Source organism: Akanthomyces muscarius, chromosome 3, assembly GCF_028009165.1.
Source record: "Akanthomyces muscarius strain Ve6 chromosome 3, whole genome shotgun sequence".
Lineage (NCBI taxonomy): Eukaryota > Fungi > Ascomycota > Sordariomycetes > Hypocreales > Cordycipitaceae > Akanthomyces > Akanthomyces muscarius.
In genome coordinates this window covers 1,238,815-1,259,684 of record NC_079243.1, presented here as the reverse complement: position 1 = coordinate 1,259,684, position 20,870 = coordinate 1,238,815, and the positions used below count along the sequence as shown (strand labels likewise).

Below are 20,870 nucleotides of genomic sequence, written 5' to 3'. Positions count from 1 at the left end.
CAATATACATGCCGTTTTCATCCATTCCAGCAATCGTTACTGTCATGGACCGTGAAGAAATGGTTGATGTTGAGGATATTCGGCCTCGTCGGCTGCCATGGCTGGAATTGTTTGGTCTCTGTGGCCTGTGTGGCTACGTGACGCGCCGCTGGTCGTCACAAGTATATAAGAGACTGCACGGTACATGAGCCTATTGCAGAAAACGGATGCTTTTTCAGTATCGTTTTTTTCAATTCTATACGTCACCTTCGATGGCTACCTTTCTGAACCTTTGGCTGCTCGTCTCCAGCTTGCTGGCAGCGCGTGCCACTTGCTATAATGCCAACCACGAGGAAATCGTCACTGTGATTTCCACCCGAACTGTTTTCATAGACCTTGATGAATATCAAGGTCACTGTCAAACAGTCTGTGGCAAACAGGCAGCTCCTCCGACGTTCACAGCGTCAGGAACGCAGAGTACAACATACACGGTGACACAGCCTCCGCTCGAGCCCAACGGTCCCTCGACTGTCATTGTTTACACGCCGCCAACTGTCCCGACCGGCAATGTGCCAAAGGACGTTGATGTGACAAAGAGTGTACCAGGAACTGTGCCTGGCAGTCGCATCATCAACCCGGCACCAGACTGCAAGCACCCTTGCACCACGACGCACATTGTTACTTACGTTCCTTCCGTGCCTCCATCTCCAACTCCGCCAGGCACTCTGCCCCCAGATGTAGATGTGACGAAGAGCGTGCCAGGAACCGTGCCTGGCAGCCGCATTATCGACCCGCCACCATACTGCACGCATCCTTGCACCACGTCGCATATCGTTACCTACGTCCCTTCTGGGCCTCCAGCCCAAACTCCGCCGGATGTGGACGTGACAAAGAGCGTACCCGGAACCGTGCCTGGTACTCGCATCATCACGCCGCCGCCAGACTGCCAGCATCCTTGCACCACACAACACATCATCACTTACGTCCCCTCAACTTCTCCATCTCCAACTCCGCCGGATGTAGATGAGACGAAGAGCGTACCTGGAACCGTGCCTGGTACTCGCATCATTACTCCGCCAGCAGACTGCAAGCATCCTTGCACCACAGAGCACATCATCACATATGTTCCTTCTACTTCTCCATCTCCAACTCCGCCGGACACAGATGTGACGAGCAGTGTGCCAGGAACCGTGCCTGGTACTCGCATCATTACTCCGCCAGCAGACTGCAAGCATCCTTGCACCACAGAGCACATCATCACATATGTTCCTTCTACTTCTCCATCTCCAACTCCGCCGGACACAGATGTGACGAGCAGTGTGCCAGGAACCGTGCCTGGTACTCGCATCATTACTCCGCCAGCAGACTGCAAGCATCCTTGCACCACAGAGCACATCATCACATATGTTCCTTCTACTTCTCCATCTCCAACTCCGCCGGACACAGATGTGACGAGCAGTGTGCCAGGAACAGTACCTGGTACTCGCATCATTACTCCGCCAGCAGACTGCAAGCATCCCTGCACCACGTCGCACATCATCACCTACGTTCCTTCATCGCCATCGCCTACACCTCCATCACCTACATCCCCATCACCTACCTCTCCGTCATCTACCTCTCCGTCATCTACATCCCCGTCGCCTACATCTCCGTCATCAACATCTCCGTCGTCTTCATCGCCGTCGCCTACGTCTTCGCCATCTTCATCCTCCTCATCTTCGTCCTCCTCATCCTCATCCTCTTCATCTACTCCGCTTCCTTCCGGAGCTTGTTCGTTCGCGCCTGCTGCGTGCCCCACCGGCGACTTGACACTCAATGCCTACGACAATTCAGTGGAAAAGGACAAGGGCTATGGAGTTTCGGACGGAAGTTCTGGTGTTGACTATAATGACTATCTGTCTCACAAGTCGATCGGCAGCGGAAAGACGGACAGTTTGAGTGTCGAAAGCAAAAGTCCCCCCAGCGGATCAGCTGACGAGAATTTCGGCTCGAATCCCCAGTTCAATTACTTCAACAACCAAGAACAGACGACCGGAGGCATCACTTACAATGCCAACAACTTTACCCTCGTTTGGACTGGATACTTTGTTCCTAAACAAAGCGGCTCTTATGAGTTTTGCATCAATGCCGACAATCGGGATGCTTTCTTCCTCGGGTCCGACAACGCCTTTCCGTGCGGCTCTCCGAGCAAAATCTCTACCAGCAACACGCCCTTCGTTGAGAGTTGGTATAGTAGCAAGGATAACGACCAACAGCAATGCAAAAGTAAGTCCCTTGTCGCGGGATATTACTATCCACTGCGATCAGTTTATGGAAACTGGGCACTTCCGTCGAGTCTTGACTTTACAGTCAAACCTCCCGGGGGAAGCGCCTCGAAAACTATCCAGGACGGGCTCGCGCAAGACTCGTGCTAGTGACTGGAATTGTAGGTGCGGACTGGAGGGAGTTTGTGTTTTATTATAATCATTTCAAAAGTAACTAGCTCGAGTAATTTTTAATAATGAAGTGAACTGTTTTCTACTAGCGGTGAAGAAAGCTCATTTAAAAGTCTTTCGCGACATCTGACGACTTCGCAAAGACGCATAGGAAGTGTGTAGAAGCAGACGCCGCAGGTGCGGTGGGAAAGTGCTTCCGCTTCCACGGCTAGGTACAGGCAGGAGCTCTGCATCAGTAGTTTTTCTGTCGCTACGTTTTTTCTCAATTTTGAATAATCGTCAAAGTAACCTGACTAGGCTTTTTTTTTATTGTGAAAGAAGAAGTCCTTTGCGAGGAGCCAGCAGACGGCGCATGTCTTGCCAAAGCGATAGTGTTTCTATCGCCGGCTTTATCACAATGTTTAAGAACCAAAAACAGATCTTTGGGTCGAAAGTTTGTCACCGCACAACTGTGGCTGAGCAGAGCTGAATCTGCACGACAGCCCAAGCGGCTGAAGACCCTTGTAAGCTGTCAAGTTAGCTGCACGAATAAAGGGGCGCAGGCGACTCACAGCCTGCAACTACGCGCCCGGCCTACAAGAGCAGTGGGAGAAAATATAATTAGTCACATGACGACGAGGGAATAAATAACTACACCGCGATCAAGCTGTATTGTTGACAGAGAGGAGTAAGCCACATCTTGCATCCCCCGACACTCACAAGCCGGGGCAAAATGGCCGACGCTTCTGCAGATCTCCAGTGCGCTAACAATTGCGGCCCGCTAGAGATCTGGATCTGGAGCAAAGGCAAGTGGATAACTAGCATTTTCCCAGGCTCGGGCCAAGCTTCACAGCGCTAATCAAGCCTCTGTAGACGGAAATCACCAGCATGTTCTAGGGCATATATCGTCTACTTTTTTGAAGAAATATCCAACTGATGTACTACTATTCATGTATGTACCTAAAGAAAACTAGTTCTCCCTGGTGGCAGCGTGCTGATGATTTTGCAAGCTATGCTGACGCGAACACAATTCGCAACTGCCCAACATGTAAAGCCAAGTTCTCGGCCGAGTTCAACATTCCAGACATTTGGTGGACAGAGTACAACAGAAAGACCAATGGCTTTTTCGGCTCGCAAGATGTGCTCGATGATGCAGAAAAGGTTGCAGGCTACGGTACGCGCGCGCAATGCATCACGCTACTAATAAATGCAATCACTGACACTTTCCAAGTGACATGGTCTCACTTCCAGACCAAACAAGTCCAGCCCGACAAAGAACACCCCGACAAAGACTACGACTATAATTGGACCAAAGTCAACATCTTTACGCAGTGGCTCATTTCAAAACGCCAAGTTGTTCTCTCGTTTGCGCAAAACAAGGGTACAATAAAGACTCAAAACGAAATCCGCCAGGCGCTGCTGAGTTCGCTCGTCGCCCGCGAGCTCACCGACCCGTTCTGGGTGTACCACAAGCTGCTGAGCTTGGTGCTCGATTTGAACAATGCCTCCATCTGGATGTTTCGCGACTGCGTCCGCGCCATTGAACAGTCGGACGAGCACACCAGCAAGGAGCCCGACTACCGGCGCCTGCACAACCTCGCGCGTCACGGCATCCACATTGTCGAGGTGCTCAGCGTCACCTGCGAGACGATCCAGCGCATCGCGGCCGGGCACCGCGCCTGGGTGGAGGAGAGCAGCCGCAGCAGCGGTCACGCGCCGCCGCTGCCATTCACCAAGAGCGTGCGGGAGCAGCTCTCATTCTACGAGCAGACGGCGTCCAGCTTCCGCCATCGCATGCTGTCCACCAAGGACCGCCTCACCAACGAGATCAACCTCTCCTTCAACTGGATCGCGCAGAATGACGCAAGGATCACGCGGGAAATAAGCAGCAAGAGCCTGGAAGACAGCCGAACTATGAAGAAGATTGCCTTTTTGTCATTCTTCTTCCTGCCCGCGACGTTTGTGTCGGCCATCTTCAGCACATCGTTTTTCAACTTTAGTCCCGAGGCCGGGCGGTGGACCGTGTCGCCCATGTTTTGGGTGTACTGGGTGGTGACGATCCCGGTGACGATTCTCATGCCGGTTTTATGGAAGTATTGGCACCCGTCCGAAGAAAAACAAGAGGACGGAGATGCTGGTAGCAAAGTGTCTTCCATGGAGCTCAAGGATGGTGATGTAGAGATGCAGCCTACTCGCCGACGAACTAGTCAGTTTCTGCCTACAATAGGGATGCATCGCCGGGGTTAAGTTCGCCGATTAAATAATCAATCAGTCAGTCAGTCGGATATAGGAAATTGAAACATGGCTGCTGTGCTGGGCTCGGAAGATGATGATGTATTGCGGAAGTGTCAGAGCCTGTGGGCTACGCCTAATAACCCGGTTTACAGCGGTCTTTTAGTGGCTGCGCTTTGGCGAGGTACAGCGCTAGATACAGCGTCCGTCCACTAAATAATACACTAAACTGATCGAGTTACAAGGCCGCTTCCATGTCGGCCAAGTAAGAGTTTGTCTTTGCATCCTCCCAACCAAAAGCCAGCTGCACTATTCTTCGCACAAGCTCCTCATCTTGCTCTGGCATCCGACCTAGATGTGTAAAGCACACAAAGATGCGCGACGCCGTGCTGTCGAGAACTTCGGCCATCGACTGTGGCAATGATCGGCCTTGGCTCCTGAGCTCCTCCTCGGCCGCCCGAAATCCATCTTTGTACATTTTCCGCGTCGCTTCTTGCCGCAACACATTTTTATGTGCTAGATGGTTGGGGTCTGCCAAGATTTGCTTCGTTTCCTCTAGCGCGTCGAGCAGCGGAAACGGCATCGGGTAGCGGTTGACCTGCCACGGCGCAGACTGCGCAAACCCCCAGTCAATGATGGCAAGAAGGCGAAGGTCGTTGTCAACGATGATGTTTTGCGTGCCGAGATCCATGTGGTTGAGATGGAAAGAAGTGTTTACCTCCGAGTCCGCGAAGAAAGCCTTCTTGGAGACAATGTCGCAGAAAACAGCGGCACCGAGCCTTGCCCAACGAGAGCTGTCGTCCTGCGCGGCAAGTCTAGCCTGGGCGGCATGGCCAGCGGCGAGAAAATAATCCGTCGAGCTGCCAAATGGCCCTCGGACCTGAAAGCTTTCCAAGGTGGCTGATTCCAACTTTCCGACGATTGGTTCACCTGTGTCGGAGAGTGATGAGATGGAGCTGATAGCTGGCAATGTCAGCGTCACCAGTTCTGCCTGCACTGTAGTCCATTGGCCGATGATGCGCTTTTGCATGTCCAGCTAAATTCTTTCAGCCTTTTTAAATGCTCCCTAAAGGTCAAAAAAAAAACATACTGGAAGCACTGTCATGTCGAGTTCGAAATCCTTCAAGGCATTGCCATAGAAGCCTTCAATAAGCATATATGAGGCGCCTGCTGCCTTGGCTCTTGGCGACCCGGCAGGCTCATAGGCATAAATTCTGGGGACTCGAATGGACGGAAGCCTGTCTTGTATGTATCGCATTGTCGCGAGCTCACATTGCGTAGAATACTGCAAGTCCTCATCACTCACAGCCGAGGGCAGGCCTGGGTGTCGAGGCAGGCGGACGCGGGCAACGACCAGACTACTGTCTGCGGCAACAATCTCGAAACAAATCAATTTTGTCCAGCAGAAAAGGCCTCACTCATTACAACATCTTGTCTCGTCATAGACTCGGCATGAGAGAGAAGCGCTGGCCTGTCGATATTCCCTAGCGCGGCTTCCAGGCGCTCCTTCATGCCGTTATAGCCCCAACCATCGAAGGATGTCCATCGGGCGCTGGGTAATTTTCGTGGAGTTTTCGAGCAAGACATTACCTTGTTTTCTGGCAGACACATCCCCGGGTTTTGTTTTTAAACTTCTTTCACTTTTCTTTTTGAAATGTTTACAATATATGACTAGATGGAGTGGTAGACTTAAAAATGCGCAAGTGTCGTACGGCCCAGGAGTCGCACGGCCAACATAACCCGGCTACACCGCCAATCTCCATGTCAAGCTACAAAGGAGCTTCAAAGAAAATCGAGACTGCCTGCAATCAACGTGGGGCCAGTAAGTTCTTCCACTCTGAGCATGTATAGCAGCAGAAAATGGAATTCCAAGTATCGCCGTTCATAGTAGATCTACCGATGTTGAGTCTTGCCAACGCACGCGGCCCCAAGCTAACTAATCAAGTTTTCTTAAAATGCACTTCTACGCGTGATAGGTTCCATAATGCAGCATGGTGGCTGTGTTGTGGCTGACGCTCTTGAATGAGGCTCCCAAGCTCCCTGTCAGCTGTTCAGCCCCCCGACTTCTAGGAATCTTGACGGTGCCTTGGTGCTTGCCAGAGGCATCGAATCCAGACTTCGAAAGCAGTTTCTCACGCGTCATCTAATATGGAAGTCGCTCTCACTTTCGGCAGCCTAGGTGATATCATAGCACTTTGCCAGCTCGCCATACAACTTGGGCGAGCGGTCGGTGTTGGCGGGGTGGCGGCGAGAGGCGAAAGCGGTAAAGAATACCAAAAACTTCGCAATGACCTCGACCTCTTCATCGCCATCTTGACCGAGGTAAGTCATGCATTTCTTGAGACTCGAGCCGGCCTGAAGCTCTTCTACTCGACTAACTCTGCCCATGAAAAAATTTAGGTAGTTGCGACGTATCAGCAGCACGAGCTCTCGCCACATTTGCAGGGCCTCGATCGCGTTTCCCAGTCGGTTGTTGAGAAATGCACGACTCTCATACAAGACATGTTGGGCCATTTGACGTCGCGCTATGGCTCTTGTCTTTCTGTTCAAGGCTCAGGGTGGATGATGAGGGACGCGTACAAGCGTGTTGAGTGGTGCGTACGGGAGAAGGAAAGAATCCAGAATCTGCGGAACGGCCTTCAGGAGGGAGTGCAGACGCTGAGTCTATTGACAAGTCTTGCTATCAGGTAAGTATATTTATTGTTCTACAAAATGTCTCGCATTACTGCTGATGCAGCACCCTTCAACAGAAAATCTGCGCGGGTGGACAACGCTACCCTGCTTGCCCGTATTGATGAGGTGCAGCGCATCTGTGGGCAAGCGCATCAAGAGCAACGCGATATTTTGAAGTTGCTGAAGAAACAGCGCGCGGAAACGATATCTCAGGCAGAACAGCAAATGCAAAAACTCGGCCATGTCCAGGATCAGTTAAGCACTGTGGAAACAAACAATTTCTCGCTTCTCACCATCGCCAGAGACACGTTTCGCGCTATCACAGAAGTCAAGGGCCATCTACAATCTGTCTCACAGGTCATTGTAGACATACAAATTGCCGCATCCAGCGCAATGCTCATGCGCCCGCTGGACTCCACCAGAGGGCTTCCGGTCATACTGGAAGACGCCCTCGGGCGGTCACTGGAGATTCCCGCACAGTGGATAGACACACTTGAGTGGAATGTTTGTTCCTCTCTCTATTCTGAAACGTGCCTTGCATCTGACTTCTGGTTATTTCAGGTACTAAACGGGCTATTGATTGGCAAATTCAAGGGCTTAAAGGGTGAAGATATGGTATCAAGGAACGAGTATGCTCTAGAGGAGAGTGCCACCGGGAAGGATCTCAACACGGGGGTGCCGCTACACAGATGTCTGCGTAGGGGTATGCGGGTGTACATGAGCATGATCTTCTACGACGCTGAAGTTGTTGCCGGTGCCTGTCCGCGCTGTCATGCAGAAACGGACGCGCCCGAGGGTGTCAGCATCCAGTGGTATGTCGAGTTTCTGCTCGTGAGAATATCCTTCAAGGTTGCATAAGCTGACTTCATTCAGCCCTGTTTCTGACTGTGGCATGTCGTTTCGTCTGGAGAAGCAGGTCGTTGAGAGCTTACCCCCGCAAGCAATGCCTCATAGCATCCCTGCGGAAGGACTTACTCCCGCACCACCGAAAGTGGTAGTGAGCTTGCCAGTAGAGCCCGGTGACTTCCAACGTGTGCGACTTTTATTACTAAACGGCCCATTGCAGTCGGAGACTCGGAGCACGGAGGCCGAGTTTTCAGAACCCCCTTCGGCTGGCAGTAATCAGTATACATCAGCACAGAGCCCTGAGCTGGACGAAAAGGGCCGCGGCGCAGAGTACACTGCCGCTGCTGCTGCCGTCCCTATCACCACCAAGGCCCGCTACGCCTCCGACCTTTTCGACTCTAAGCTCCGTAGCGCGCACAGCGTCACCGAAGACGACTACCAATGCAGAACCCCGGCTGGCTTTGTCGGATACACACTCAGACCCTGGGATGGTGATGTCTACTCTACACGCACACACACGGATGGTGACGTCTACTCTACACACACACACACGGATGATGTTAGCTACTCTACATTCATACGTACGGGCGGTGGTAGCTTGCATATTGGCAAGTCTATACCTAGGCATACGTACGGATGATGTTGGCAATTCGCTACACACAGCCACGGATGGTGTTGGCAACTCTACACGCATACGTACGGATGATGTTGGCTACTCTTCACGCACACCCACGGATCGCCCATGGCCTACGACCAAATGTTACTAGTAAAATGACGTTGCGTCAACTACCTGACACAGCCCCCCCCCCGACAAGGCAACGGCTGCTTTCCCGGAGCTAGCATGCGTCGCTGCCACACAAATGTTTCGAGGTATGCCGGGCATGGCCGAGCTTCAAGTTACTTACAGACAGCTGACATGAATAGAGCGCCGCAAACAAGCAAGGGAAGGTGGCAGCAAAATCGAGCGACCCCGACACCAGCTGGAATAAGTGGAATTGAGCACTTCTACGTATTTCTTAAAGGGGCGCGTCTCGCACAAGAGAAGAGTTTCACAGCCAATGCCGCTCTTGTCTCTCGATTTCATGCCAAGATTCAAATAATCTAGGACGAAGCCGTGCAACAAAATTAAATAGAACTTTTCTTATAAATCCCCAAGTATTACATTTTCAAATTTTATGATATTCAACGATGCAACTTGTCATTTGTGCCCCGTCATACCGCCACTTCCATCAGTGGAGACAGTTGGAAATAAGCCGTCGGCTGTCGAACGGCAGACATCTTTCGCCGGGCGGGTGTCAATTGATCGTCGCACAGATGGCCGTGCTACTCCCTCCTCGCAACGTTGTATTTCATCGCTTATCAAGCCTGTTAAATTGGATCCATAGCTATCCTGAGATGGAAGGTCAGTTGCTCTCCAAGCTGATGCGGGGAAACCCTGCATGTAGCCTCGAGCCCGACAGATGCACGCTCTGATGCAGCAATGACATGATCGAACCCATTTCCTTCAATCGGTAGTGCGATTTCCATGTTAATTGCCAATCTAATTGCATCGGGCGGCAATTGATAGCTCGAACAAGAGCAGCAGCGGTAATTGAAGCTCTGTGGCATATAACCGGGCGACCACCAGGCTCTGTGCAAAGCAACAGCTGCATCTGCGTCGATCGCTGAAGCAATTCACCACAGTCATCATGTGGAAACAGGTTCTCCTCGCTGCCAGCGCAGCTGCTACAACCGAGCCTATCCAGATTGAGTCTGTTACTCTGAATGCCAATTCCGCTCCCGGACAGTCCTTCATCAGCTACTCTATTGAGCTGTCTTCATTCCCCGATTTTGCCGGTACGCTTCTGCATCTCCGGTTTCACCCCTCCTCCAATCACTAATCTTCTTCCTCTAGGCAACAAATCCAGCCCAAACACCTTCACCGACAACCTCCTCACCAACCTTGGCCACATCCTCGGCAGCAAGCCCTACATCCGCGTCGGCGGCAACACCCAAGACTACGCGCTCTACAATGCCTCACTGAAGACGCAAATCAACGGCACCTACGACCCGCAGCGCTCCAACGACTACCCAACCACCATCTACCTCGGCCCGTCCTTTTTCGAGTCCTACCAGACCCTTCCTGGCGTCAAGTTCTCGCACGGCTTCAACATTGCCAAGGGCGCAGTCTCGGTGGAGGGCTGGCAAGCACTCGTCGACACGGCGCCGCTGGCGTGCAAGGCGCTCGGTCGCGAGCGCTTCTACGGGTACGAGTACGGCAACGAGCCCAACAACTTCAACCTCGGCGGCAAGTACGCGCCGCGCTCGACAAGCTGGGGCCCCAAGGACTATGTGAGGGAGTGGCTGAATGGCACGGCCGAGATTCGGAGGCAGATGCGCAAGCACTGCCCGGACTTGGAGCCTGAATATCTGGAGTTTATGGCGCCGTCGTACGACGATCGCGTCGAGTCGCTCAAGGCGGTGGACGTCTGGAACCTGAGCCTGGACAAGAACAATGACATCAACACCTACTCGGTGCACAAGTATGTGCCTATTTCCAGGTCTCAGGAGATTGCCGACTGACTTGAGGCAGCTACATTGACGGCGCCACGTCGCCGGGCGTGACTCTGCAGCACACGCTCATGAACCACACCCGCACCACGCGCGACGTGGATGAGCAGGTCCAGCAGTACAGGAAGATCATGGCCACGGGCAAGGGCAAGGCGCCGCTCATCTTTGGCGAGACCAACTCGTTGTACTTTCAGGGCAAGCCCGGCCTGTCCAACTCGTTTGGCGCCGCGCTCTGGGGTCTCGACTTTAACCTGTACTCTGCCTCGGCCGGCTACCAGCGCGTGCACATGCATCAAGGCACCAACTACCGAGTAAGAAATATCCCTGTCGAAAGCTTTTGCGTCAATGTGCATTATTTTAACTCACACGACAACAGTACCAAAGCTGGCAGCCCATCGACACCGAGAAGACCGCCAAGGGCACCAAGGCGCCTTACTATGGAAATATCGCCGCCGCCAGCGCCTTGGGCAACCTCGTGCACAGGAACGTGACCGTCGCCTCGCTGCCTCTTGCTTCGGACACGGAGGCGGCTTATGCCATATACGAGGGCGGCCGCCTGCGCCGCCTCCTGGCCATCAACATGCACGGCTACAACACCACTGTTGACGGCGCGGGCGTCGACCCGCTGCCCAAGCCGCCGCCACGCTCCAGCCGTTCCTACTCGTTCCGCATCGGCGGCAGTGGTGGCGACGTCGGTGTGCAGCGGCTCATGGCCAACGGCAGCGATGCGATCACGGGTATCACTTTTGATGGTTGGAGCTACAACTATGAGCTAGACAATGGCAAGCCGGTGCGGCAGCGCAACGTGACGACGGGCGAGAGGCTGAGGGTTAGTGGAGGGGTGGTGACGGTGCAGGTCCCGGATTCTTCGGCGGCGCTGCTGAATATCGGACACTGATTTCGATTTGTAGGAGCGTTTGAGGTCAATATGTTGAGTACCGTGAAAAAGGATGTTGTTTCTTAGCTCATGTCACATTGAAGAAACCCCGGTTAAAAATTGGTGATTATACTCGGACTTTGTCTCCTTCCTTGGGTGTTGCATCGCGGGTGTATCCGCTGATCGTGCCTTGGCGCCTTGGCAGGATCGATCTGAACATCAACAGCCCACGGCTCGTCGCGGAGAAGTTCCTTGGCAACGTTGTTGCTTGTCCCTCTAAATCCGGAATCGGAGTTTTTCTCCCGCGGAATATCATCTTCGAGCGATCGTATCGTCCCGTTGAAAATCGGCGCAGTGTCTGGTTAGCCCGTTGGCCCCCGCGACCGACTCTATCCGCGACCGAGCCCAACTTCAGTGTCTAGATACTCCCTCCAGGCTTCACCGAGTTGGTCACATGGCATGAATCCAATGCCCCCGTTTTCCATGATTGGCACGACGAACAAAATGGCCCAGCAGGCACAGTTCAAAGAAATCTCTGCCGCTCTTGGCTTGGACAACGAAATGCTCCAACTACACCGGGCTTTTCAGGATACTGCCCCACGGTGACGACGACGAGCGGAGCCGGTGGGCGGGCATAACGGCAGATATTGGTGGAGAGCAAGTCATGGATGAGGGGTCCAGAAGGTGATTCGGCGAGGTGTGAAAGGGTAGCTTCAAAGCCACGCCGTGCTCGATCAGCGAGCACGAATTCTGTCAGAAATCTTGACGCCACGCCAACTCAGCCTCGTTTCGTCCTCTTGCCATTTGCATGTCTTTGTCACTATCGAACAGCTCCTCGAGGCCGGCCAGCTTCAGGCGTGTGTCGTCTTCGTCTGGCATCGATTTGCTCGATTGGAGGGCAGGCGCTCTACTCTGGAACGTGCTACTGCGTTATGATGTAATAATAAGGAGACTTTGATTACTCCTGCAACTGGGGCTTCGTTTCGCTTCCAAGCCCCCGATCAAAGAAAAGATGCAGGCATCGGCCGTCGTCCGATCCTCTCGGCGAAGCCAAGTGTGGAGCGGGAGGAGCGGACTAACAGCAAGCAGGACCGTCACAGCATTTCCAAAAATATTCTCGGCCTGTTTCATTCAGAAATGTCCAAAGACGGTATGAAAACAAGCATAATGATAAGAAACTACGCAGGAAAACAGGTACACGCCTCGTCTGTGCCTCTCACCCTCTCTGAGTCCCCATTGCCCCTCATCACAGCTCCCATCGCTAGCCTCACGAAGTGTCTCCGAAGTGGAACTCAATCCAGCTTATACTGTCCAGAGCTCAAAGAGTGAGTAAAAGCCCAGCACTGAACTTGGTACGCCGCCGTCTGTGCCACTAGGCGTCTCGACGCTCTCTGATTCGTCGTGCGCGGCAATTCCGGCTCGCCCAACTCCACCGCCGCGACCAAGATCTGGGCCTGCGCATTCGAACCATTGTGTATCGTTGCAGGGATCCCGGGCCAGGGACACGGCTAACTCGGCACCGCGGGGGCACCACGACCACCGCCCTCTCTGTACAGCCATGATGTGCCTAGTCGACCTCGAACATACACACGACGACACAAAACATATACGGCCACCCACAGCCTTTTTTTCATCCGGCCAATTGCCTCTCTGATACTCCGTAGCTTTGGGGAAGCTTTTGTCACAGCCAGGTACACCGATTGTCACAACCCCCCGCTACTTGTTGTATTCACATGTAGACACTTTGACACGCACACCCCCTCCCCCGCTTTCTATTCCTGTGCCTTGTTGCGTAATAAGGATAGCGAGACCCTGGCATAGCTGGACCGGACCCTGACCATACGGGTCGATTGGTTTCGAAGGCCGGGTGAGGGGTAGCACGAATAGCAGGTGTTGGTAGCTTAGTAGCGCGAATGAAGTCATAAATAAAAGGCTGTCCCTTCTCATCAGGGATAGCAAGTCCTTTTTTTATCTCTCCCCTCCTTCTTTCAGTTAACTGCAATCTTATACCCGAATCTTTCAACAACTCTCACCACAACTCCATTCACAATGTTCGGTTTCGGTAAGCCTTCACCTGCGCCTGTAGTGCCCCATCATCAGCTCCTCCAGAAGCTTCACGACAGCTACCGCCCACAAAGCTCTCATCGGCAAACCAAACGAGACTGACGCTTTGTCTGAACAGGCGACGCCAAGGAAAACTACGACCAGCTCCAGGAGGGCAACCACGAGGCCAAGTTCTCCCACGAGCTCCTCGCCGGCGGTGCCTCCTTTGCCGCCTTCAAAGCCTTTGAGGACCACCAGCGCTCCTCGGGTATGTTCTTTTCCCTCCTTCCACCTTTCCCGCTCTGCCGCCTTCCGCTAACAAGCATCGACAGGCCAGCCCGTCTCCCACCAGTTCGCCAAGGAGCTCCTCGCGGGCTTCGCCGGCGCCGAGGTCGACCGCTTCATGGAGAGCAAGGGCGCTGACTGGATCGACAAGGAGCGCGCCCAGCACGAGGCCAAGAAGCGCGCCGAGGACATGTACGACCAGCACTACGGCGGCCAGGACAACTACGACCCCAACAACTATGGACCTCCCGAGCACTTCCGCAACTAGAATGGCGGGCTGTGCGTCCAAGCTTGTGGCAGCAGCATAGCTTAGAGTCCCTCAAAAACAATAAAGTAAAATTGATCAGTTCTGAGAAAGAGTCGGCGTGATACGTCTCCGCAAGCGACTTCTAGGGCAAAGAATCGTCTAGCATTCTTTTGCAGATAAAGGGATGCTCCTCTTTAGCACGCTTCAGAGACCAAGCCGTACGTCGAAGATCGCTTTAAAATGCCAAGCATCGCCGTCAGAGTATGACCGCAGGGAAATGCCTCGCTACGGATATATTACGGTAGACACATTCACATGCATGATTGGAACTTGGTGTAAACAAAATCAGTACGTGCCGCGTACAGTATAGTACAATTCATGTGTATCTCTCATAAAAACCTCGCTATTGCTCGAGGGTCTGAATTTCCCAATTGCGCCTTAGCCCCTGCCTTCCGTGAAATGATGTAACAAAAGTGTGAAAGTTTTAAGCCAAGCGGTATCTTTTCGAAACACCACCTGGGCGTCGTCTCATATGCTTCCTCCCCGCAACCTCGATTATATATTTTGGGTTTGGTTCCTGTTCAGAGGCAGACATCAGTTCGTCAACTGTAGTGTTGCCGTCCCTGTTCTTGATCCGCTGTGATTCCATCTTTAGAGTCCACAACAACGTCAACAACACTTCCCTGGACGGCAAGTTTGCGCCGCTTAGACACCGAGTCAGCTCACAAGCTTCGTCGCGCGTACCAGAGGACTCGCGCTGCAAGTTCCCGACCTGATCATCGCCTCTCTCAGAAACCAACCGCAATGCCACCATCGTCGCATCCATCAAGGGACGCGCCAGACTGGGGCTGCTGGAAAGAATCTTACGTAGAGATTTGAGTCTCAAAGTCGTGGACCTTGAAGTCGAGACCGTGGTCCGCAGCGGCATAGTTGCTCGCTGCCATAATGTCAGAGGCGACGTGGCTTGCTTCGTTGCAGATAAAGTCGTTGATGTCGAAGTGCTCGAGGGGTTGATCCGCGAAGCTGGAGGAACAGTCACCAACCATATAATCGTCGTCAAAAGTTGAGGAGTTGGGAGAAGCGAGAAGCCCGCTTTCGAGGACATAGCGATCTGTGTCAGCGGCCGTTGACAGGCCGAAATCATCGCCGATGCTGAAAGGAGCAGCATCCTGAGCTGTAGAGTCCAGGCCAAAAGAGGCGACATCGGAGTCTGCGAGTTCTGGAACGACTTGGGCACCTCCGCCGACGTGTGACACTGCAGGTCAGACAACATCTCGGCAGGATGTTGTGTCAGGACGGGAGAGGTGGTCTCGGTCTGTTCCATGGTCTCGGACTTGACGACGGGCTCCTTCTTGGGGCCAAGTTCGGGAGAGAGGGCGACAGGGTTAACAGTGGGGTTGGCTGTCATGAGGAGTTCTTCAACCAGTTTTTGGCTAGACTCGGCATCGGCGGTGTGACCGTCGTGGGAGCTGAAGAGCTCGGGGGATAGAGATATTTGGTTATCACGGAGCGAGTCCAGGGGCGATGACGTGCGAGTGACCACGCCAGAGTCGCGGCGGAATCGATCGAGTTCCTCGGCGAGAAGAATGTTGGTCTTTTGAGCGTTGTGGAGCATCGTCTCGAGCTCCTGATTACGCTTCTCGAGGGCCTCGACTTCGAGTCTCTTGCGCTCGCGAGAAGACTGGGCGGCTCGGCGGTTGCGAAGAACACGCTCGACGCGACGCTGCTCCTTTTCGTCATCAGTCTTAGCCCGCTTGCGAGGGGGCAAGTTGGTCTTGGGCTCAGGGAGAACCTGGCCCCAGGACTTGCGCTTCTTGGTGGGCTTCTTGTCGCCAGTTTCATCGTCATCGTCGTCTTCGGCGACGGGTGATAGCCTGTCCGACTTGTCGCCGGCATATGATTGGGGTGTCATCATCTCCATGGGGTCGATGGTGAGGCTGTTGTCGGGACTGCTCGACTCGGAGAAGAGCGAAGTGTAGTTCTCGCTAGGAGCCGAGAGGAGAGACTCGGCGGGCGAGACTTGTTGTGATTGTTGCAGAGCCATGGTTGTGATGCTGAGCTGTGCTGTGCTGTGGTTTGCTGTTTGTCGGAAAACTGGAGCTAGATGCAAGCCGCGAAAGCGTCCAGTGACCACTTTTTGAATGCTACAGCAAAAACCTGAGTTGACGTCAAGCACAAGGCAGAGGCGCAAGCTAGTTGTAGAATGTAGCTGCCTACTGGCGGTGCATGTCAGGTAGTCACTAGAATCAGTGACTCAACCGTAGGCTAGGCAAGATGTGGCAACGATGAGTCAGTGCTGGGAGGAGGGTATGCTGTGGGACGCGTGGAGGACAAGTGTTCAAAGCTCATTGCCTCTTGGGCGCCCCGTAAATTATAGAGAAAAAGGCTTGTGACTGACGGATGAAGAGCTGGACGAGGCGAAAGGGAGGTGGATGCGCGGCCTCTTTATCATTCAGGACACGGTGGTTGTTTCGAGGGGTGGCTGCCTGGGTGCCTGAGGCAGAAAGGGGCTCGGAGCCTGGCTGTTTGGGCTGCCCTTCCTGCATGCTCCTCCGAGACTCCTCCAAGCCCCCCCAAAAAGGGGCCATGAGGCGACGGCACCACTTTACCTTTGCCGCTACCACACCATTTACGATGCTACCACAGCCTCAGGATCCTCCTTTCCTGCCCACAAGCCTCCATCCAGCAACCTCCGGGCGGGGCCCCGTCAGCACCAGCGCACGCAACCTGAGCGAGGCTCTCGACTCTCCAGCCTTGGCTGGCACAGCGAGCGCCGGCGGAAAGTTTCCTCTGTCCAGGACTGCCACTGGCAAGCAAAGGTCCGAATGCTCACCAAGAGTCTCGCTGTAGCATCGTTATGGGGGCTGTCCCGCACACACTACAGTAGTAACAACAGCCTGCCTGAAAGAGGCTGGACAGTGCGACTACGAGAGCCCAGGCCCTTTTGCAGCCATTCCACGGCCTTCCTCTCCTGGAAGGTAACCTCCTGTGTGAACCCTAGCCGATAATCGTGGCTGGCCTTGCTTAGGTCTGGCAGGTACATGACCATACGCCACTACACATCTTGATGAGCTGAACAAACTTGCACATACTGATACAATGCCCATTACTGAGGAGTCGGGACTGAGCGCTTGGCAGATCATGGATCACCGGTCCTGGCGTCGTCCAAACTTTCTTCTGTGCGGCGAACGTCCCTTGATCCCCTTGCTACGGCCCGCCCTCAGACATGGCATGCCGCACAAAAAAAGAAAGTGTACCAGTAGCGAAAGGGGCAGGGGCCAGCACCAATGCGCGCTCCGTTGTCATTACTCAATCGCTCTGGAATGCAAGCTCGAACGTTGCCCTTGCGTAGAATCAGCTTCGGCTTTACTCTCGTCGTTTATCGCCTGGTTTATCGATTCAGTTCATTGGCGAGTCAAAGATCCATTAGTCGGCTCGGTGCTTATTCTTTGTCGCCGGCACTTAACAGATCGAGTCAAGCCGAAGTATCTTAAAATATTATCGTTGAGCATCTCGAGGCTCGCCCCAGCTTCTTCAGGAAGTGTCCCGCGCTGACTGGCGCCATCGACTCCCTCTCGGGCTTCAGCCAGGGCAAAAAGTGCCGGTGATCCTGCCCCCATCTGAAAGGCTAAATCGGCCGCTGCCCTAGTTGGCTAGCAGTTCCTCCGGCAGCGATGCAGCCATGAGGGCATAAGCATGCTATTCTTCTCGTCCACTCCGCAAGAGTCGGGCACGCACGAATAGGTCACTTTGAACGGTCCTGTAAGAAACCACTACATCCTAGAGAGCCTCGCTGAGCGCAGAAAGTCCGAGGGACTCAAGGAGCATCGACTCCATCATCGCACATTCCAATAATCAGGTTTACTGGTACACCAACCAATTGCCCCCACGCGAAATTGGTTCCACGGCCGCCACTGACGGAGAGAAATTGCTAATAATAATGTGCAATACGAGTAGCACAAAAGACGACGAATGAGCCCGCCGCAGAGGCCCTCATGGCGTGGGGTAATCTTGATAGGCTTTGTGTGATCCACGCCAGAGGGGGGCTGATGGGTGGCACTTCGCTCTTGTTCTGCGAGGTTCCACGTTAAACTGGTCCTAAACGAAGCAACTTGGGAACCAAGGCCGAAACCTGCTCTTGTTTCTTCGCCACCTCGGGCCAATAATATAACATTTCATCTGAGCTTTTGGTCCAGGCCCCTAGCCAGGAACTCAGGCGAGTTCAACGCCAGTCGGGTCCCCTTGCCCTGGCGGCCCGTCAAATCTCTGGGACCAAGTCAAACCCCCTGAACTGAACCAGCAAGAAAAGAAACCTTGTTTCGGATAGGGGTTGCCGGCAAGTGCCCGCCCGCCGCCCGGCCCGCCCGTCGTTCCAAGCCTGCACTGCTCATGTTTCAGCTTTCGGTGGTGGCAGTTCTGCCGCACTGCTGCGGCCGCGCGTAATTGCCAGCATCTGAGCCTATTTTCGCCTTGGCCAGGCTCAAGCCAGCAAACAAAGCTGGAACTGCCAATCGGGCTTGGGCATTGGTCTGCGCCGCCCATCATCAGCATTGCCCTAACCGCACGAACGAGAGCGGCATGAACCCTAATCAACCAATTGCGCAAAACTCTATTTCATATGAGTAGTTGAGTAGTTGCGAGGATGTGCTCTGCACCAGATGGAAATCACGGAACGGATCGTAATTAGATTTTGGCCAAATTCAAAAGCAATGTGGACCAACACGCCATCAGGCGCCATCGCATCATGAAAGCACATCTTGTGAAATATGGGACCAAGTAATCTAGATAATGCCATATCTGACCCTGATTTGTAACCGCCAGAGAGGAATTGCGTACGCCGCGCCATTCTCGACTCGCGGCGCATCAAACAACTGGATCCAAGTTCCCGGTACGTCCCTTAACGATGCCCTGCAGCTCCGCCGTCACCCAGCCGCCGTAAAAGTCGCCCGGCTGCGGCACGACCTGCTCGCCGTCGACGAAGCAGTCCCAGGGCCCGGCGTAGAAGGAGAGGAAGCCTCGGATCGGCTCGAAACCGGCCGTCGGCGCCTCGTAAGTCCATATGCGATTGCCCACGTCTTCCAGCCCGTCGAGGCGCAGGGAAAAGTACGTCGCCATGCCCTTCCACTCGCACCACGTCTTGCGTCCGGTCTTGGCGAGCGGCACCTTCACAGACGACGGCGGCAGATAGTATGCTATATCCCAACGACCAGAGTGCCTGAGTCAGTTGTCATGTGGGCGGCTGCGGAACTTTATGCTGTACTTCTTTCGTACAATTTCTCTTCGCCGGTGCCTGAGACTAATATCTCGGGACGGCAGAAGGCGGAATGGCCGGTAAGAGTTCACTTACTCGGGGGGTGGTGAGTCTCCAGCACCCAGTACGCCTCGGTAGTGTCCGCGATGAGCTCTCCTTTATATTTGATCTGCAGATGCCTGGATGTGCGCTCCAGAAGCGGCGGGCGAGGGAATGACTGCACGTTCATTGGAGCTTTGCTTGTCATTTTCTAGATGATATTCATTCCTGTCTTGTGTGGTGTACCGTGGGAGCTTGGAACTTGACTTCTATGAGGTCATGGTCACTACTGGCCAGGTGTGGCTGAGTGGCGCACAGTAGTGGCTGATTGCTGCCCTCACCACTGTGATCAAGTTATGGCATTGACACCGCTTGTAAAGGGCTAATAGGGATAGAAAAATGATTCAAAAAATGGACTGCCTAACAGGCAAAGGGAGATGCACCAGCATGACTGGATTCGTTTTGACGAGCTTGGATGTAGGGTAGGGCTCGCAACATTCCAGGCTCGAGCGATTAGGCGATCACAGCAAACAGGTAGACACGAGAATTGTAAAAGTACGGCACGCTCATGCATTCTCATGTTTAAATCTGAGAGTATTTGTAGCTACTTCAAAGGCAGCAGTTCTGTCGTTTGTTACGTCGTGCCGAATGGTAGTCGGTATGTCAGATGCTAGTATGCGGATACGACTGCGTAAATCCTGAAGCTTTTCTAGACAGACACCGGCATTCTGTCGTGCACTCTCCTAACTGCTGTCCTCGATCAAGTGATCAGCCTTGCTGAAGAAAGTGAATTTTATTCTATCGTACTCTCCTACTGGACAATCGATCTGCTTCTGGATTGAAGGTTGACGGCCTTCTACGGTCAAAATAGCCGCCCACAAGGTCATCACGGAAATAGTAAATCTGCCCGGCAAGGATTTTTGAACTGTCTACCTAAACTCATTTCCTGCCAGCAAATTTTTGATAGCACGATCAGCAGGAGCAAGCGCGCGCGGGACAGGAACCGGCGTGAGCACGCTGCAGGGCATCGCGACCAACCCCCTGGCACACTTGTCAAGGGGCTGAAAGGATGCCAGAATAACCGGGAAAGTCGCGGCGCAGAATCAAACATCTGCTATGAATTCGCTCGCCAACATGTAGCACAGAGCTGTTCATAACACAAACTCTGGGCCTTCTTTACCAGGAGCCTCCTCACCCAGCAAAACTATCCGGGCATGGAACGTTGGAAGTCATGCAAGCATCTTACTTACCACCCCAAAAGAAAGTCCCTGGAAGTGGATTGTATACAACACACTTTATGCTTTACGTTTTCCATAGTCTCAAAGTCTCAAGTCTGAAGAATAAAGATTCAAAGCCCAATTAGCGCATTTCATTTCATTGCTAAACTTTCCGAGCCTGTGAGCTTCTTCGCCATCATCCCACCACTGAGCAATA

At 53.4% G+C, this 20,870-nt stretch overlaps 8 protein-coding genes across 9 annotated transcripts; 5 read left to right on the top strand and 3 right to left on the bottom strand.

Annotated features, from left to right (window-relative positions):
• Positions 1–3,126: 3,126 nt before the first annotated feature.
• Positions 3,127–4,691, top strand: LMH87_001706 (uncharacterized protein; the record flags this gene model as incomplete). Of its 2 annotated transcripts, XM_056193023.1 has the most annotated exons (5): positions 3,127–3,199; positions 3,267–3,345; positions 3,404–3,567; positions 3,625–4,599; positions 4,666–4,691. In XM_056193023.1, 5 exons carry the CDS (start codon positions 3,127–3,129, stop codon positions 4,689–4,691), a joined length of 1,317 nt encoding a protein of 438 aa, XP_056050102.1. The 2 variants fall into 2 exon arrangements, with proteins under 2 accessions (XP_056050102.1, XP_056050103.1); XM_056193024.1 differs by lacking the exon at positions 4,666–4,691 and having other exon boundaries at positions 3,625–4,640.
• Positions 4,692–4,863: 172 nt separating this feature from the next.
• LMH87_001705 (uncharacterized protein) lies at positions 4,864–5,883 on the bottom strand (the record flags this gene model as incomplete). Its single annotated transcript, XM_056193022.1, has 2 exons — positions 4,864–5,661; positions 5,716–5,883. 2 exons carry the CDS (start codon positions 5,881–5,883, stop codon positions 4,864–4,866), a joined length of 966 nt encoding a protein of 321 aa, XP_056050101.1.
• Positions 5,884–6,773: 890 nt separating this feature from the next.
• On the top strand, positions 6,774–8,784 carry LMH87_001704 (uncharacterized protein; the record flags this gene model as incomplete). The annotated part of the gene is made up of 7 exons (XM_056193021.1): positions 6,774–6,947; positions 7,026–7,312; positions 7,376–7,552; positions 7,601–7,802; positions 7,860–8,110; positions 8,172–8,295; positions 8,365–8,784. The coding sequence occupies 7 exons, from the start codon at positions 6,774–6,776 to the stop codon at positions 8,782–8,784; spliced, it is 1,635 nt and encodes a 544-aa protein (XP_056050100.1).
• Positions 8,785–9,832: 1,048 nt separating this feature from the next.
• LMH87_001703 (uncharacterized protein) lies at positions 9,833–11,592 on the top strand (the record flags this gene model as incomplete). The annotated part of the gene is made up of 4 exons (XM_056193020.1): positions 9,833–9,980; positions 10,039–10,666; positions 10,717–11,005; positions 11,071–11,592. The coding sequence occupies 4 exons, from the start codon at positions 9,833–9,835 to the stop codon at positions 11,590–11,592; spliced, it is 1,587 nt and encodes a 528-aa protein (XP_056050099.1).
• A 2,028-nt stretch (positions 11,593–13,620) lies between these two features.
• Positions 13,621–14,167, top strand: LMH87_001702 (uncharacterized protein; the record flags this gene model as incomplete). Its single annotated transcript, XM_056193018.1, has 3 exons — positions 13,621–13,633; positions 13,754–13,882; positions 13,947–14,167. The coding sequence occupies 3 exons, from the start codon at positions 13,621–13,623 to the stop codon at positions 14,165–14,167; spliced, it is 363 nt and encodes a 120-aa protein (XP_056050098.1).
• A 534-nt stretch (positions 14,168–14,701) lies between these two features.
• Positions 14,702–16,190, bottom strand: LMH87_001701 (uncharacterized protein; the record flags this gene model as incomplete). The annotated part of the gene is made up of 2 exons (XM_056193017.1): positions 14,702–14,723; positions 15,190–16,190. 2 exons carry the CDS (start codon positions 16,188–16,190, stop codon positions 14,702–14,704), a joined length of 1,023 nt encoding a protein of 340 aa, XP_056050097.1.
• A 542-nt stretch (positions 16,191–16,732) lies between these two features.
• LMH87_001700 (uncharacterized protein) lies at positions 16,733–18,237 on the top strand (the record flags this gene model as incomplete). Its single annotated transcript, XM_056193016.1, has 4 exons — positions 16,733–16,965; positions 17,871–17,908; positions 17,954–18,013; positions 18,104–18,237. The coding sequence occupies 4 exons, from the start codon at positions 16,733–16,735 to the stop codon at positions 18,235–18,237; spliced, it is 465 nt and encodes a 154-aa protein (XP_056050096.1).
• A 772-nt stretch (positions 18,238–19,009) lies between these two features.
• On the bottom strand, positions 19,010–19,644 carry LMH87_001699 (uncharacterized protein; the record flags this gene model as incomplete). The annotated part of the gene is made up of 2 exons (XM_056193015.1): positions 19,010–19,338; positions 19,494–19,644. 2 exons carry the CDS (start codon positions 19,642–19,644, stop codon positions 19,010–19,012), a joined length of 480 nt encoding a protein of 159 aa, XP_056050095.1.
• Positions 19,645–20,870: the final 1,226 nt, after the last annotated feature.